Below are 14,862 nucleotides of genomic sequence, written 5' to 3'. Positions count from 1 at the left end.
CAGAAGACCTGAGTGTTAAGGTATATTATATAGGAATAGGCGATCCCATTAGTAACCTGGACCCAAACAATATAGAACTTTAGAAGTAACAACCAACATGTTATACCTTATCTGGAAACTAACTGGTAGACAATGATTTTAATACAGAAGTAATATGATATGTATGTGCAGCAATGGATTTGGGATGCATAGTACTATTACTATGGGTTCTAGCCATTTGTGTTTGAATTGAGACTTTGATGCATGTTCCTTTTTTAAAAATTTTTTAAACAAAAAACAGAAATAACATACAATTAAAAAACAAAACAAAACAAAAACAAAAACATATTAAACAGAATATAAACTAACTAAATGACACTTCATGACCTACCTATCAATTACACATTACATATATACATACATGTATATACAATTAAAAAATAAACAAAATACCATCTTATTGAATTGTGATAATTAACTATTAATCTGGCTTCCTCAAAGTTGTTACATTTCTCTGTATTCTAATATGTTTTATCAGAAAGTTTTTATTTCTCACCAGAGTTTATTCATGAATAGTTCATTATAATTCATCATCTTAGTTATTTTCTTTATATTTTTTCAAACATTCCCACTCTTTCTCCCTTTCTTCCGTCTTTAAATATCTCATCAATGCTGTTAGCATATCCATTTCCATTGCTTCTTCCAATTTATTCATCCATTCTTCTTCTGTTGGAATGGTTTTCTGTTTCCAATGTCTAGCATATACAAGTCTTGCAATTGTTACCATATACAGTACAGTATAATCCTCATATTTTTTCTCTCTAGTTTTCTCTCTATCATGCCAGTCATATTCAAAAGAAAGAGTAGCGGGCTGAATGGTAAGGTAATTTCCAGTATATTTGATATCAAGATATATATTTTTTTCCAATATTTTTTTGCTTCCATACATTCCCACCAAAGGTGGTAAAAAATACCCCTATTCTTACCATATTTCCAACAATTGCCACTCCCCACCTTATACATTTTATTTAATCTGCTTGGTGATAAATACCATCAGTGTAAAATTTTAATATAATTTTCCTTATAATTTTGACAAATTGTAAATGAGTTGGTATCACGCTATGATTTTTCCCAAAGATCCATGTCTATCACTTCTCCTGTGTCTCGCGCCCATTGCACCATGCATTGCTTTACGCTCTCTGATTCCAGATCTCTTTGTTTTAATACTTTATCATATTTTGAAATGTGTCCTCCTTTCTCATCAAAAATAATATTATCAATCTCATTTCCTTTATCGGTGAATTTGTATTCCCTTTTATCCATTCTATATCTTTCTAACAGTTGTCTATACAAGAACCAATTCTTGTTAGTCATATTATCAATTTCTTCACTTGGTTTCAACAAACCAGATTCGTTTTCTTTTTTCAATAAATCTTTATATGTTAACCAACCTTGGCCTTCACATCTAGTTTTTTTTTATAAAATGCTTCTTGTACGAAATGATGGCAAAAATCATTATTTGCCTTAAGCTTATCATACCATAAAAAAGCATGGTATCCAAACCTCATTTTTGTACTTTCTATTTCTAGCAATTTATCATTTTTCAATAGTACCCATTCGTCGATCCATTGAAGGCAGGCAGCGTAGTAATATAACTTTAAATTAGGTAGATTACAACCGCCTTTTCCTTTTTCTTCTGTTAACAGCTTCCACCTAATCCTTGCTTTCTTTCCCTGCCAAATAAAATTAGCCAAGGATTTTGGCCATATCTCAAAACAAGTTTCTTTGGATAAAATAGGTAAGTTTTGAAATAAGTACATGAATTTGGGCAATATATTCATTTTCAAAATTGCTATTCTTCCCGATAATGAGAAGTTCATTTTTGACCACCTTAACAGATCTTTTTAAACTTCTCTCCATACTTTTTCATAATTATTGTTATACAGATCTATATTTCTGTTTCTTAGATAAATTCCTAAATACTTAGCTTTTTAAACAATTTTAAAGCCGGATATTTGGTTCAGTTCTTGATTCTCATATTTCAGACATATTCTTTGTTACAATTGCAGTTTTGTCAACATTAATTTTAAAACCTGAAAGTTCACCATAGTTATGAATTTCATTTGTCAAAAGTTTTATAGATTTTTTGTGGACCTCCAAAAAGAAAATTAAGTTGTCGGCGAACGCTTTAAGTTTAATATTATACTTTCCGATTTGTGAGCCCCTTCTATTTTATAATTGCTTCTTATCTTGTTATTGAGTACTTCTAATGTCGAAATAAAAAGAAGAGGGGATAATGGACACCCCTGTCTAGTTCCTCTTGTAATTGATATTGTCTCTGTTAATTCTTGGTTAACTATTATACGAGCTGTTTGTTCTTTATAAATTGCAGAGATCCATTTCAGAAACATTTCTCCTATTTCCATCTTTTTAAGTGTTTCTAACATAAAGACCCAGTTTACCCTATCAAACGCTTTTTCCGCGTCGACCATGATCATACCGAATTTACATTCACTATGTTGTTCGTAATGCTCGATCAGGTTCAAAACTGTTCTTATATTATCATTTACCTGTCTTCCTGGTATGAATCCATTCTGATCATCTTTTATCATTTTATTTACACAATTATTTAGTCTAGTTGATAAGATTAATGCAAAAAAGTCTGTATTGGTTAGGGAAATTGGTCTAAAATTACTTACTGTCTGCATTTCCTGTGCTCCTTTGGGAATAAGAGATATGTAGGCTTCCTCCCACGAATGTGGCATCCCGTTTATATGTATATCATTCAAAGTTTCTTGCAGAGGTTTTATTAGAACTTCCTCCATTTTCTTATAATATATCACTGGTAAAGCCATTGACCTGGAGCTTTTTGATCTTTAATTTCTAATAGCATTGATTTTCTTTCAGAGTTATTGGTTGATTTAAATACAGTCGGTCCTTCTTATACACGGATTTTTTATACACGGATTAAGCTACACGGTTTGAAAATGGTCCAAAAAAGTATAAATTTACCTTGATGTTCCATTTTTATTGGGACACCATTTTGCTTGTCATTATACTTAATGGGACTTGAGCATACACGGATTTTGTTATACACGGGGGATCTTGGAACCAAACCCCAGTGTTATAACAAGGCACTGTATAATCTTTGATCTTCCTTTATTATTTTGCAGCTGTTGTCTTTCAAGTATTTTTTGATCTTATCTTTATAATTTTCTGTTATATCATCTTTCATATATAGATCTTTAGAAAAGTTTACAAAAATGTCTTTTATATTGTTACTGTTTGTTATTTTTTCTCCATTGTCATATATTTCTGTGATTAACTTTCTTTCTCTCTCTTTTTTTAGTTTAGCTGCCAGGAATTTCCCCACTTTTTTTACTGATTCAAATTGTGTTTGTTTTAAAATCTTAAGCTTTCTTTCAATTTTTTCATTGCTATCAATTTAAGCTGCAGTTTTATATTATCTATTTCACATTTTAATTTCTTTTCTCCCTTTTTTCCATTCTTCCTCTTTCTTGTTTAATATTTCTGTTCAATTCTTTTCTTTTTCATACCACATTTTCTTCCTTTCAGATTGAATTTTTATAAACACCCCTCTGATTACTGCTTTCCCAGCATCCCATAGTATTTTTTGAGATATTTCCTTTGTTTTACTTTCTTTAACATATAGTTTTAAATTTTCTTTAACAATATTTACATATTTTTCTTCCTTCAATATATCTTCTTGTAATCTCCATGTATATTGTTTCTTTTTTTGAAACAAACTCATTGTTATTAGATTATGATCAGATTCATAATTAGATAGAATGTCCATTGATTGTATTAAAGGTAGCACAATTTTGGATGACAGCATCATATCTATTCTTGAAAAGGAATCATGTATCTCTGAGTAATATGTGAATTCTCTTGAGTATTGATATTTATATCTCCATATGTCCAATAAGTTAAATTCATTCATTATCTTAAAAAAAAGATTTAGGCAGTTTGCCCTTATGTTTCCTAATTACTTTACAGTATTGTTGTTCGATTTTCTGTCTATTGTTGGTTCTATTACTGCGTTAAAATCTCCTAACATGATAATATTATCATATTTTAAGCCAATTAGTTTATGGTATAATTTATCAAAGAAACTTTCTCGATTTTCCAAAGGGGCATGTATACCAGCAGCTAACAATGTTAAATTCTGGATCTTTATCTCTATTCCTAAATACATTCCTTCATTATCACTGATGATTTCTTTCACCTGATATTTTTTGTTCACAAAAAAAGTTATTCCGGATAGGGTCGCGTTAGGGTTGCCATAAGTAAAAAAATGACTTGGAGGCACAAAACAACAGCACTGTGCAGTGAAGCTTTAGATTAATTGTGGGTTTAGTGCATAAACTGATTTTCTGTCTCTTCTGTCATTAAGCCTCAAATGAGAAGATACAATTGTTCCTATACCCATTTTACCAAGGTGGAACTAAGTCTGAAAAATTATAACATACCTTATATACTTGACTATAGGCTGACCTCATGTATAAGTTGAGGGCAAGTTTTGCGGACAAAATTACGGACTTATCATGGATAAGTCGAAGATAAAACCTAGGGGCATATAGCAAAGGATCTAGGGGATGAAGCACAGCAAAACAATGTCAAAGAACTTACAAAACTCCAGCAAAGATACTCTTTGTGTTCACTCTTAAGGTTAGATGGATGAGAGAGTAGAATGGGTCGGTGTTTACACAACAGATTATACTCTTGCTTTTCACCAGGGGATGGTTCCTTCTTTTAAATAAAGGTTAAGATACACTGACCCAAGGATAAGTCAACTCAGTTTTTTGGGTCAATTTTTAACCTAAAATTTTAGACTTATACATGTGTATATACAATATACAAAATTCACCTATGGCATGAGTGGCTATGCTGTGAATTGAATACAGACCCAAGTCCAATAAATGTCTAACATAGTACAGGATTACTATGTTACCACACCTTCTTTTGACAAGGTTATGTGCAAGGCAGAGTAACATATCATAGCCAGGAAACCATGTAGTAAGTCTTTTTTATGACCAAAACTTCAGCATGTCCATCATTGCTCATGTGGAGTTTGCTTATGATCAACAGAGTAGTCTAATCAAGACCAAAGGAATGAGTTAGAAATACAGGTTTGACATAAACTAAAAAAATTAATGCAATATTTTGGAGTGATAAGAGATAGGAAAGGTGAATTTAGAGTTCTGTGTTCTCAAACACAAATGAGTGATTGAATTTTAAGAATAGAAATTATAGGGTCTCAAGGCATTTTAAAACTAAGAATTGTGCATCTAAATGGACACCCAGTCCTGGCTTTTGGACATCCAATGGAGACAAATGTACACACACAATTTAATCAATGATTAAATAATTATTATGTCTGTTTCAATGCCTTCTATAAATTACTGCAACCAAGAAGATAATCCTCACATCATCTGCAGGTTTTTTTTTTTTTTTTTTTTTTTTTTTTTTTGCAATTCCAGATCCATTGCACTTTAAATATTTTTTTTCTGTTTTGATAGAGTTCTAGGGATATTTTTTTTTAATTTGGTATTTTCTGCTGGCAGGCAGGATAATAAAAACTGCTGGGATAGTGATGTATGTAAATATATTTGCACCTCTGTCTTGACGTCTTCCCTTTTTTTAAAAAATCACTTTCAACAGAATCTTAATGTCAGGATTATACACAATGGAGAAGTTTCCCCGCAATAGACTTTTGCCTGGAACAGTGGACACTTTGTAACAATTCCTTAAAAATACTCTTTTTAAAATACCAGACATTCTTTAAATGGCAGCCGATCATTTAATCATTTAAAAGCAAAGGGACTCTATTTGACACAAGTTAGTAATAATCAGTTTCACTAGACCTCAAATCTGCCTTCTTCAAATCAAATCTCCAGTCTACAACAGTGCGCCTAAACTGAAGCCAGACTTGAAATGACTTTGGCATTTAGCACTATGTGTTATAGCAACGTATTTCCAGGCTAGTCATCTTGCTTACAGTCCATTCGATTTTCATATAGTTCACTAGAATGGAATATACAGAAATTTTGTCCTACTATCCACACAGATGTGGAGGGAGCAACAAACCTGGAATTCATGTCATCAAGTACTCTCTCTTCAACATTCACAGCTGCAAAAACAGCAGGCAAACTTCTGACCTCCCAAACAAAATACTGGCCACATTACCTCTGTTATCATCACTGATTCCATCCTGATACTCAGTGCCTTGGTTATAAGGAAGTCATATCCAATAGGAGAATATATGCCATGCAGTCCTATAAACATGTAATCAAGAACAGTTCACCTTGAGTTCAATGAGCCTTACTTCTAGGTAACTGGAATCCTATCATTTACCTGAGAATAAGTTGGGCTCAGTGGGACATAATTTTGATCAGACTTGTAAGGGATTGTGGCAATTATTTATGATGCTGGCATCTCTTTCTCTCTCTCTCTTTTAAAAAAAACAACTCAGGGTAGGGATCTATACATTTGCATTCTTGTCACTAGATCAGTAGGAAAAACAGCTGCAAGAAAACAATATCAAGGAAGTATCTTACAATCCAAATGTTTCTAATGTTGAACAAGTTTAATGTTTCAAGCCGCAGGCTGTTCCTCAGGGGTCCACAAAACTAAAAATATATAAACAGTTTGAACAAAATCATATTTAAAAAGAGATCCATTCATTCCATACAATCAGATTTCACAAAAGTATAATGTATACAAAAAACCCAAAAAACCCCTTGAAACTCAGTGACATCATTTTAAAACAATGTCTGTTTTGTAGATACTTACAGATTAGATTGTGAGGCATGCCCAGGTTTTGTATCACATGATAGTCTACTCACATTGTGCGTGCGTGTGTGTATCTCTGTATCTTTGTGGTATGTAAAAATGTGCCAATATTTGGATGTCTACAGCTCAATATGTGATGCAAATTAGATTACAAATTGCACAGTAAATGTATTAATCTGACACAGAAAAATGAAAGTGCATTTTGGATGAACTGCCTTTCTTCGCTGAAATATATGCTTACCCAGTGTATATATTTTAAACAATAGATTTTGCTTAATTTTAAGACTGCAATATCTTCCTCATTTCCTTTTTCAGGTAACTGTAGTAAGGAGCCAGTGTGGTGTAGTGGTGTGAGCTTTGGACTACAACTCTAAAGACCAGGGTTCGATTACCAGCATGGCCATGAAAACCACTGGGTGACCTTGGGCAAGTCACATGCTCTCAGCCTCAGGGGAAGGCAACGACAAACCTCCTCTGAACAAATCTTGCCAATAAAACATCATAATAGGTTTGCCGTAAGTCAGAAATGACTTGAAGACACACAATAACATATTCCCCCAAAGAAGTACAATGCATCCCAAGAATACATTTTTTTTTTTGCTAAGTCAATGTATGAAGATAAAGAGATAGTATCAGGGAAGCTGAAAGCAATTTGTGAGATGCTTTATGACCTGTGAGGTACCAACAAGGCCACATTATGATGGCTCAGGCCCTGAGCCATTCTAAAAACATCACTCTTTCATGTACTCATGTGAGCTAGCCTAGGGGTGGTGGCATGGAAATTTCCCAACCTTAGGATTTAGAAAATCTTTTGGCAAAAGAAAATCATCAAACAAAGATTCCCTTTAGAAAGGCAGGAAAGAGTTCTAGTTCAGTCTCCCCATAAGGGTGGTTTACTGGGGGAGAGGGTTGGTAAGGTGAAGAATCTGATGACAGCTTGACTGGCAGAGTGAAGTGTGACCCTTGTTTGTTTGGATAGTCAAAGTACTTGGAGCCAATGCCTCAAGCTCATGTTGTTTTAGATAAAAGGATCCAGGCCTTGTTGTGGGATTAATGGGCTTCTCATAAACCCTTCACTGGATAACCCTGTCAGCCACCCCAACCCCCAGTTTTAAGAAGACACAGAAAAATAAATCACTCTCTAGCCCCTACGCCAAAGTATGGGGAGTCAGAACAGTTTGAATGCCTGGGCACTCCCAGGTCAAAGTAAAGGAGTTTGTAAAATAAAATGGAAAAAGAAGCAGACGAATATCTGGCTAGAGGACTGTGTGAGTTTGGAGAAGATGAGGGGGAAGGAGAAGGAGATTAATTATCATCTTTCTGCTTAACAAGATACCCTGCATCATATATACAAGATTTTAAAAACAAAATGAAAGCTGTGAACAGACACACATCTGAGAAACATCTTAGGAAATCACTATCACAAGCAGACTGAAGGTAAAACCAGATGTGACCCTGGCCAAAATGTGATTTGATATCCTAGAGTTTTCATGTCCTAAAAGTAGCCAAGAAGATAATGGGAGAGATTTGGATTGGGGCTAACGTGCTGGGAGAGGGGGTGCTTAAGCAGAGTTTAGAAACTTTACTGTCTATGTTGGCTGGGAAATTCAAGGAGCTGTAGTCAAAAAAGCAACTTTTTCAAGCTCTGGACTTTCCTTTGTGCTATCCAATCTCAGCTGTTGAAGGGGAACATACAGCTAAGATATATATGCCTAGTTATTTTCTCTTTGGAGAAAAGCACTTTCTGGAATATGGTGATATTCCTTCACCGATTCCCAAACTTCGGTCCTTCAGTTTTTTGGACTTCAACTCTCAGAAGCCCAAGCCAGCTTGACCAACAGTCAGGAACTCTGGGAGCTGAAGTGTAAACCACTGCTTTACAGAAATGCATGAGGCAATGAGTTAACCTCAGCTACACCAGCAGCTGAATGAAAAAATAAAATAAAATAAAACAGCAACATTGAACATCCCCAAAGGGAGAGAAGTAAAGTATGGGGCTGTTCAAACAGCACCAAAGGGCTGGCATGGAGCCGCCCCTGTTTCAGCCAGATCAGGACCATGGAAACTGCACATTGCGGCCCCGATCTGGCCTTTCCAGGGTGCAAATAGGACTCACAAAAAGCAGCTCCTTTTTGTGCCCTGGAAAGGGCAACATAGCCACATTGCTGCAGCTTGGAGGCGCTCCTTCGGCGCTGCGCTGTATGGATGCAGTGCCAGAAGAGTGGCATGACGCTGTGTGGAGCGGTGTGCAGTATCATGGCAGCCTGGGGGTAGAGTGGGGTGTGCATCATGTGGACATGACACCCTGACTCAGCCCCCAAGTTGGCCTTAATGGCTGGTCTGAACAGGGCCTAAGTTACTCTCCACCAACTGCTGGAGTGCAGCTTCTACCTTCCCTAACCACTTGCTATGCTGGTTAGAAGTGATGGTGTTATTGTCTAGCAACATGTGCAGGGAAGGGCCATATGCTCCCCAAACCTGATTAAAAGCAGAAGAGATAGGTTTTCATCATTTCCTGTATTTATGCCAAGGAACTTTATTGCACCCGTTTCCCCCCCTATTACGGGTATGGGAAGAGGATGCTCACATGTGTGCGTGACCAGCCAAAAACGGATTTTATTGCACGCCAAAGCATCCTCCAAAAGCCGTCCCCATTCAGTGCTGAGGGGCGTTAAATGTTCTGGTCGGAAGTTTTCCAACCGAGGAAAATGGCACTCCTCAGCACTGAACGGGGACGGCTTAGTGCCAGGGGACGGGACGGGGCCTTTTGGAGGACACTTTGGCATGCGATAAAATCCGTTTTTGGCTGGTCACATGTGCACATGAGCATCTGCTTCCCATATGGGGAAAAAACAGGTGCGATAAAGTTCTATGTTTTCAAAGAGAAGCAGTTTCCCTCCAATAATAAAGTTCTTTATCGGGGCAGGCAGCATCAGCACCATAGTATGGGCAGTTCAGATAGGACCAGAAGAAGGCCTTCCCTGCTGGATTGAAATCATCTAAGACCTGGCAAGTGAATACCTTCATTCTCAGGACAGGGCTAGCCACAGAAGAGAGGGCTTTCCTACCCAAGGGCCTGAGAGTTTGGACTATTGCATGGTATATAATTAATAAAACAAGCATTTTTTTTCCTGTTGGAGATTCCCAAAGGACCTTAGCTGTTGAAGAAATTACTCTCCTACCATGCTGGCTGAGGGAATTCTGAAAAGTGAGGTGCAGGAGAGTAACTTTTCCAAGTTCTGTACCATGTAGGTGTCAGCTGTAAACCTGATGCCTGTGAAGTGATAGCTTGGAGGAAATATTTTGATGTGCTAGCTTCAACTAACAAGAGGAAAGGGTTCTGATGTAGGCCTATGAATCTCCATTTGTCTGAGAGCTAGGGTTGTGCAGTTGTCCAAGGGGGACACAGTGGCAGAGAAAAGCCCTGTGAAAACATCCATATTTATCATATGTAATAATTTCTGACCATCTTTAATGCATGACTGACAAATGGGCAAGGAAGACTCCAATAACTTTGCCCGCCTGCATTCTGGACCAGAGGTCTGTGTAAGGGGCGAAGTGGAGATGAAGCGAAAGCTCCAAGGATAATAAGCACCATTAAGGTTAGTCTGTCTCATGATTGTTTCTTATTAAAAAGAGACTGCACTTTATCTGTGCAGGATATGCTGTTCGGATGAGGGAATTAGCAGAACGACTGCCTCCATATCATCTAATTAGCAAAAATGTTGATAAGCAGATACAATCACATATGATTAGGATCCTTTTTAAAAGCCACTCCATTAATTAAATAGACAGAGAGGCTGCCTCCAACCCTCCCGTGCCACTGATTAGAATACAAATATTTACACTAATCTCACCTCCATCAGTTAGGGGACACTTTTGAGTATTTTCAGTGACATCTGATTACTATTGATTTTCATCCCCAATGTCAGGCCATTTTGTTAGTATCTGAAAGTGCCGCCTTCAGTTTCGGATGCTTTAAATCATGTTAAGGGTTTATCTTAATGACGCTGCTGATAACCACTGCTCAGGTCACTCGTACTTTCTCTTCAAAGAACACAGCCTGGGCTGGTTTTTATTGTTTGTACTTGAGATTTAAGATACGAAAAACATTTCTCATTTCAAAGCCTCGGTTTCTAGGGATGGGGCTGCCGAGCTAGTTTTGTGTGTCGAGTTATTTCATGTGGGCCTCTCACTGGTCCTACTCTTGATTTCTTTTTGCTCTCTACCCCCAACCCCCTCCCCTTTCTCTCTCACATACACGTCTGCTGCACAAGCCATTTTAGCATACAGTAGGCACAGCTAAAATGGCTGATAATCTACAATGCCTTTTGCAGGCTCTCAGTAATGGACATTGATCAGACCAGTGGTTTACATTTACTGTGAGCTATGCCTCAGAAAGATATACTAGTTGGGAAGCAAGGCACTTGGTCCATCCAAATAAGAGGACTGAATTGGGGTCAGGCTGATAGGTGAGGATGATGCAGTTCTAATGCATTTCCTGCCATCATTATATAAGGGTTATGCCATCTGACACCAAACCACAACAGGCCAAGTGTAGAACCAGTATGTGCCATGATCTAGGAATTGGTGGGGGATGCATTTTGCTTTGGTAGTTTCCAACTCTTCCAATATGCAGCACAGATTCAAACCAAGATCATCAGAGCAGAATTTGAGTAAGTATGGCCCTCTGAAGAAACTTGCCAAGAAAACCATGCGATAGGTTCCCCTTAGGGTCGCTATAAGTTGGAAATGTCTTGAAGGCACACAGCAACAACAACAATGGTCTAATTAAGACACTGCTTGCTATTAGAGTTTTCAGAGACGTAACCGTGTTAGTCACACTGTAATGAGTTGATCTTCATGAAAGCACATGCTAAAATAAAAACCATTTCACCTTAAAGGCACTGCCACATTCCCCCCCCTTTCTTTCCCTTCCTTCTTTTTATGCTATTAGAGTGGTATTGAGGAAAAGTTCAAGCTAATGTAGACAGTGCGGCTCTTGATTAAAACAATTTATGTGTTCTTCATATATTCAACACTGTATGTAAGGGGTCTTTTTATTTTCATCTTTTTTTCCTAGCTCTGTTCAATTCTCTGTGTCTAATATTACAGAGCATAGAACATTCACTTTTTCTAAATAAAAGGGTACAAACAGAAATGTAACTTTATTATATATTGCAGCTGACCTTTAGGAATAAGGCTATTGTCCATTCCTTATGTGGAGAAAGATAGATATGGCCTGGTACAGACGGGCCGTTTGCAGCGATAGTAGGGCTTGATTCGGCACAACATCCATATGCGTCGAGCCTTACTATTGATGCCATTACGTCACAAGCCTGTGGCCTTGTCCACACGGGGTGCAGCTTCGTGACATAAGGGCGCCTGAGCGCCCAAACACCTTTGGGCAGAAGAGCCATCAGAGGGCTGCATCACAGCCCTTATGACGGCGCAAAAAAAAACAAAACAAAACAAAACAAAAACCACCACCTAGAGTGTCTCCTTTTAGACAGCACATTTGTGCTGCAGCATGAGGATGCTGCTGCACAGACGCAGGGCAAAAATGGGTGGCATGGAGCCGTCTGTCTGTACTGCCCCTATGTTGTTCTCACTGGACTGAGGCTATCATGACTTGGAGGAGGAGCAGCAAATACAGCATCCCCCTGTGCTCTAGTCTGCAGCTGCTACAGTCCTTGACCATAGGCTACGTTGGCTGGGGCTGGTAGAACTTGCAGTCCAAACATTTTGAGGGTATGAAATTTACTACTGCTGCCATATATGTTTTTGCAATGTTTTAATTCCCTGAAAAAGGTCTAGGAGATAGATGGATTCCACCTCTGAAAAGGATATGAGCCATCAGCAACACATTGCATCATAAATATGAAATATGACCTTTCAAGAAGGTTAATGTGAACAACACTCCAACCAATAGGATTACAGGACTGTTTCAAGTGAACTCAGTGTTTACTACACCCTGATTGGTGGGGATGCTTCTGACTTCACAATAGTACTCAGCAGCAAGAGCCTTGAAATCAAACAATATAAGCAAGCAGCCTTTCTCTTTCCCTTTGGCACCAAAACCATTACCATTGGGCTGTGAGGAAAGAAGTGCCACATCCAAAACAACTGGATCCATAGGATCCAAACCACACAGGACCTTGTGTCCCCAAGGAAAACCAACCAAATAGTCCCTAAATCCAGTCATCATTTCCTTTGGGATGGTTAATTATTACGAAGTCCTAGGACTGCAACAAAATGCCTCGCAAGAAGATATTAAGAAGGCCTACCGTAAGCTGGCATTAAAGTGGCATCCTGACAAAAACCCTTATAACAAGGATGAAGCTGAGAAGAAATTCAAAGCAGTTGCTGAAGCCTATGAAGTTCTCTCAGATCCCCAGAAGCGATCTCTCTATGACAGGCCAGTCAAAGAACCAAGGTACAGAGGGAGAGGAACAACTGGAGGCTACTCCCACAGCCCATTTGATTTTAACTTTGTTTTCCGCAGTCCTGAGGAAATCTTCAGGGAATTTTTTGGCGGAATGGACACCTGGGACGACCAGTTTGATGATGACAGTAATGAAGGGGAAACCAGAAGTGGCTCCTTGGGTCTATTTTCTGGGCTTGGTGCTTTTGCCAACTTTGGATTCAATGCATTTGGGCCTGGTATGCACACCATGTTCTCCTGTAGGTCCTTTGGAGATGACAGCAGTGGCGCACATAACTTTAGATCTGTTTCAACATCTACTGAAGTGATCAATGGACGAAGAATCACCACACGAAAAATTGTTGAGAATGGACAAGAAAGAATTGAAATCGAGGAAGATGGTCAACTGAAGTCCATAAAAGTAAATGGAAGGGAACAGTTGAAATGCTAGCTTCATGTCTGTTCAAAAAAGCAATAGCCAACTGCTTGAACAATCTTAAATGGACTCTTGTTCCGTAAAAACGGAATACAACTAATAAACTCCTTCACTGAGTTCAAGATATTTGGCAATGATGTCTCAATTGGTTGACATAATATTGCACTAATATAATGATGCTAAGGCATATGGCTTCTTTTGACTAACCTGTAATATCTACTGAAAAGCCAATGTAGCCACACAGTCTATGCAATCTATGAATTTACTCTTCAGTTTGTAATCTTCTAGACAAATACTATGGAATATTTTAAATTCAGTGTGATTTTATTGAGGACTCTTCCAAGAACTTTAGCCTAAAAGGTTGAGATGAATGTGGTGTACATTTGAACACAAGTAGCATTTGTAATCATAAAGACACCCATGAAAAATCATAGCAGAAATAAGTTTGTTACAAAACCAGGGTCAGAATTCAGATAAATAGATTAATGCTGTGTTTTTGGTGACCTATATAGGTAGAGCTGCCAGACTCAAAGAACCTGACTCTTTGGAGACCTAAGTCTTTAGTCAGATTAGTATTCCCAAATACATTGACATAGCATTGTTCAAAGAGTGGACAGGATTCCTTGTTAGAAAGACCATCCAGTACAATAATTCAGATGGCATAAGCCAGGCGTGGGAAGATTTCAGTTCTGTAGAATCTTGAAGAGAGAACCCCAAGGTCTGCCAATCAGTGCTGGGTACAAAAATATACATGCATAATATTCATGTGCCATTTCTGTGCCCTTAAATTTGTCCCTGTGCATTGAGATAGGAAATCTATAAACGTTTTGGGTTTCAACTCCCAGAAGCCCAAGCCAGAATTGTCCATGGTAAGGGATTGTAGGATTTGCAGTTCAAAACAGCTGGAAGAATAAAGGTTTATAACTTCAGTTATGGTTGGATTAATCTGATTTCACAGTTTAGCAAGAATATGGACCTGTATCTTTTACCTGGAAGCCACAGTGTATTACATTAATTGTTCAGAAGGTCAGCTTCATCCACTGGTGAAAACAGCAGAGGCATTGTAGAATTATAAAATCCCAAGACTGTCTCAAAAATTGAAAGAGGAAGAGGACATGAGCCTGCTAAGTGAGTCAAAGAAACCATAGTTCAGCAATAAAGTGCATATTTTGCATGTAGGAGGCTTCTGGTTCAATACCAGGCTTCTTCA

General features: G+C 37.8%; 1 protein-coding gene across 1 annotated transcript; it reads left to right on the top strand.

Moving 5' to 3' along the window:
* The first annotated feature begins 10,032 nt into the window (after positions 1-10,032).
* Positions 10,033-13,776, top strand: DNAJB8 (DnaJ heat shock protein family (Hsp40) member B8). The gene is made up of 2 exons (XM_042453421.1): positions 10,033-10,394; positions 12,604-13,776. The coding sequence occupies exon 2, from the start codon at positions 13,011-13,013 to the stop codon at positions 13,665-13,667; it is 657 nt and encodes a 218-aa protein (XP_042309355.1). The 5' UTR covers positions 10,033-10,394; positions 12,604-13,010; the 3' UTR covers positions 13,668-13,776.
* Positions 13,777-14,862: the final 1,086 nt, after the last annotated feature.

The sequence above is a fragment of the Sceloporus undulatus genome, chromosome 2, assembly GCF_019175285.1.
Source record: "Sceloporus undulatus isolate JIND9_A2432 ecotype Alabama chromosome 2, SceUnd_v1.1, whole genome shotgun sequence".
NCBI lineage: Eukaryota > Metazoa > Chordata > Lepidosauria > Squamata > Phrynosomatidae > Sceloporus > Sceloporus undulatus.
This window is presented reverse-complemented; position numbering and strand designations above follow the sequence as displayed.